Genomic DNA, 2,952 nt, shown 5'->3' with positions numbered 1-2,952 from the left:
TAACAACTTTAGACTTATCTGACAATGAGATCATATCAGTTAAAAACAGATCATTAGTTTTGTTTCAACATCCGCAGTGCTTTGAAAATCTGATAATGTCGGCCAATAGTTTTAGTTTAGATAGTTGGGCGCTCGATTTCTTCATTTTTGTTAGGAAGATGACCAACATCAAAATATTTGATTTTTCATATTTTCCACGTAGATTCAAGAATCCAATTTTTCTTGACGTAACGACAAAAGACAACCATACAAAAGTTCAAGGAAAATGGACGAGAAAAATAGTTCCTATAACAGTAAAATTTTCGAATAAAAAAATGCAGCTTATGAGATTAAGTCATCTTATGTCTTCAAATGGTTTTAGGGTAATTAAAGTGATAAATAGTTCCCTACGTCACTTTGAATTATCTTACTTTGAAACAGACATCTTTCCATATTTAACTATTGAGGGATTTAATAGTCTGGAATATTTAGATTTGTCAGGCATAAGTTCAGATATTACAATTGGAGCGAAGAAAATTCCACTTTTAATCCACCTAAAAACTCTTATCCTGAAAGAGACAAAACTGTACAATGTTTTACGAACTAATACTACAACATTTAGTTTTTGTCCAAATATAATGACTTTGGATATATCACATAACTATATCTGGAAATTGAAAACCCTTGGACAGCTCCAAAACCTTAAACATATTAATCTATCTCATAATTTGCTTGATAAAGTTCCAAATGCTGTTACAAAGTTGGAAAACATCGAAGAACTCGATTTGTCGTACAATCAGTTAACAACAGTTGGAAAGCACACACTCGATGGGATTGATACCCAACACAAAAAACTTGGAACTTTTAAATTATATCTCAGTAATAACAGATTAATTTGTTCATGTGATACAAGAACATTTCTGCGTTGGATTCTTACAACTAAAGTTAAGTTAGATAACAATGGTAACTACTCTTGTTTGGTTGCTTCTAGTAATAATATCAACTATACAAGAGTCGCTGAAAACTTTCACCATTTTATCGTTGACTGTGATAGTACCGTATGGGTCAGATTAGGCATTTCATTATTAGTTTCTGTCTTGTCAAGTTTGATTTGTATTACTCTCTTGTACAATTTTCGGTGGAGAATAATTTTCTTTTTCTTCCGAAATTTCCGGAGGTTTGCAGAGAAAGGTCTTGAGCTGACTTTTGATTATGACGTTTATGTTTCATATTCCGATGACTGTGTTTGTTTTGTAACAGAATTGCAAGATAAAATAGAAAACGAATGGGGATTTAAAATCTGTATCGAAGTCAGAGGTTTCATTGTAGGCGAATCGATTGCGACGGAAAGAGCTACATCCATTAACAGATGCAGACACATTATATTCATAGTCTCGCCATCTATTGTCGAAAATGAATGGAGTCGTTTTGAAATCGAGCGTGCAAAGTATGAGAAGTTTTCAAAAAATCTGCAGAAGATTGTTGTTATTACAAGAGATATCGCTTTGGATAATATTCCCGTAAAATTTTCCTTCATTTGGAAAGATGTTCTTCTTATTCAATGGCCAGTTGAGGAGTATGAAGTTCAAATGGCTTGGCAAAAGCTTCGACTTTGGTTCTTTTGAAGTAGTGTTAAGGTACCTTTCATAGTACAATTATATTGTGAAATAAGGAAAAATGAACCAGCAAGGATACATAAAAAATTTCGACAAGACATCATTATTTTCTTTCTACGTTTTCTTTTTTTAAAGTGCTCTCATCTATAAACTGTTTTTGTCTTATTGCTAAAGTATGAAAGCACTGTCATTATAAACTGTTGTGTATTGTTGGAAAGTTGAGAATAATGTGGCAATAGGCATACTTAGAACCTGCATAAACCATACTAAATTGTTTTGGTTTGCCTTGATTCTTTGATATTAGTGTTTATGAAACATTCCGGTCAGATTTATTAATTTATATTAAAAAAGGTAAGAAAATGTCACAGAGAAATGAAAAGTCATAACTTAAAGAAAAGCAGACAACATTATGGGCAATTAAAAAAAATGAAGATAACAAAAACAAATTCACCATAAACTACTAAAAACCTAAAGATTGAGCGATATGAACTCCGTAGAAAATTAGGACTACCATAGTTTATCGATGTTCAAGTCTCGCAAATCGATTTAGCAGAGACAAATCATGAAAACCCTATAGTGAACTCAGCTGATCCGGGAGGGACAGGCGTTCCCTTTTCTCTATTTCTGAACTACTTCTTAGATTGTTCAAAATCTAAATTTGTTTTAATCAAATTAGCTCTTTTAAATTTTATAATCATGTCTTCTTCATTGGAAGGTACAAATTACTGAGAATGTATAAATTGGACCAGTATATGAGTGTATGGTTCGACAGTGGCGTAGCGTGACCCTTATTTCAAGTGAGGCATACAATTTGAAGCTTTGGACTCAAGTCCTCAGCGCGAAATCATAGACCGAGTTCATAGTAAAAAATAATCTTTGTGCTCCGAAGCGCTCTTCTGGATTTAGCTTCACCAGGAAACCTCTAATCCACTTTGAAAGCCAGGGATGTAAATACTAGACGTACTATATCGTAGAGACAAATTAGATTCATCAGCGCCGGATGAAGCTAATTTGTTTAGCGAAATATTGCGTGAATATATAAAATATAACATAAGTGTTTCTCGTTTCTCGTTTTTTATATTGATAAGACCGTTGGTTTTCCTGTTTGAATTGTTTTACACTAGTCATTTTGGGGCCCTTTATAGCTTGCTGTTCGGTGTGAGCCAAGGCTCCGTGTTGAAGGCCGTACTTTGACCTAAAATTGTTTACTTTTTACACATTGTGACTTAGATGGAGAGTTGTCTCATTGGCACCCATACCACATCTTCTTATTTATATTTAGCATTTGTACAATTTAATTTAGTAACTGCATAAGTTTATCTTCAAACCGATCCACGCCTAAATAGATTGAATGTTG

General features: G+C 33.3%; 1 protein-coding gene across 1 annotated transcript; it reads left to right on the top strand.

The window, feature by feature from the left end:
- The first annotated feature begins 463 nt into the window (after window positions 1-463).
- On the top strand, window positions 464-1,729 carry LOC127733475 (toll-like receptor 4). Its single transcript, XM_052242831.1, has one exon. The coding sequence runs from the start codon at window positions 618-620 to the stop codon at window positions 1,602-1,604; it is 987 nt and encodes a 328-aa protein (XP_052098791.1). The 5' UTR covers window positions 464-617; the 3' UTR covers window positions 1,605-1,729.
- Window positions 1,730-2,952: the final 1,223 nt, after the last annotated feature.

The sequence above is a fragment of the Mytilus californianus genome, unplaced genomic scaffold (assembly GCF_021869535.1).
Source record: "Mytilus californianus isolate M0D057914Y unplaced genomic scaffold, xbMytCali1.0.p SCAF_3, whole genome shotgun sequence".
Lineage (NCBI taxonomy): Eukaryota > Metazoa > Mollusca > Bivalvia > Mytilida > Mytilidae > Mytilus > Mytilus californianus.
Note: the sequence above shows the minus strand (reverse complement) of the source record. Positions and strands in the feature narration are given on the sequence as shown.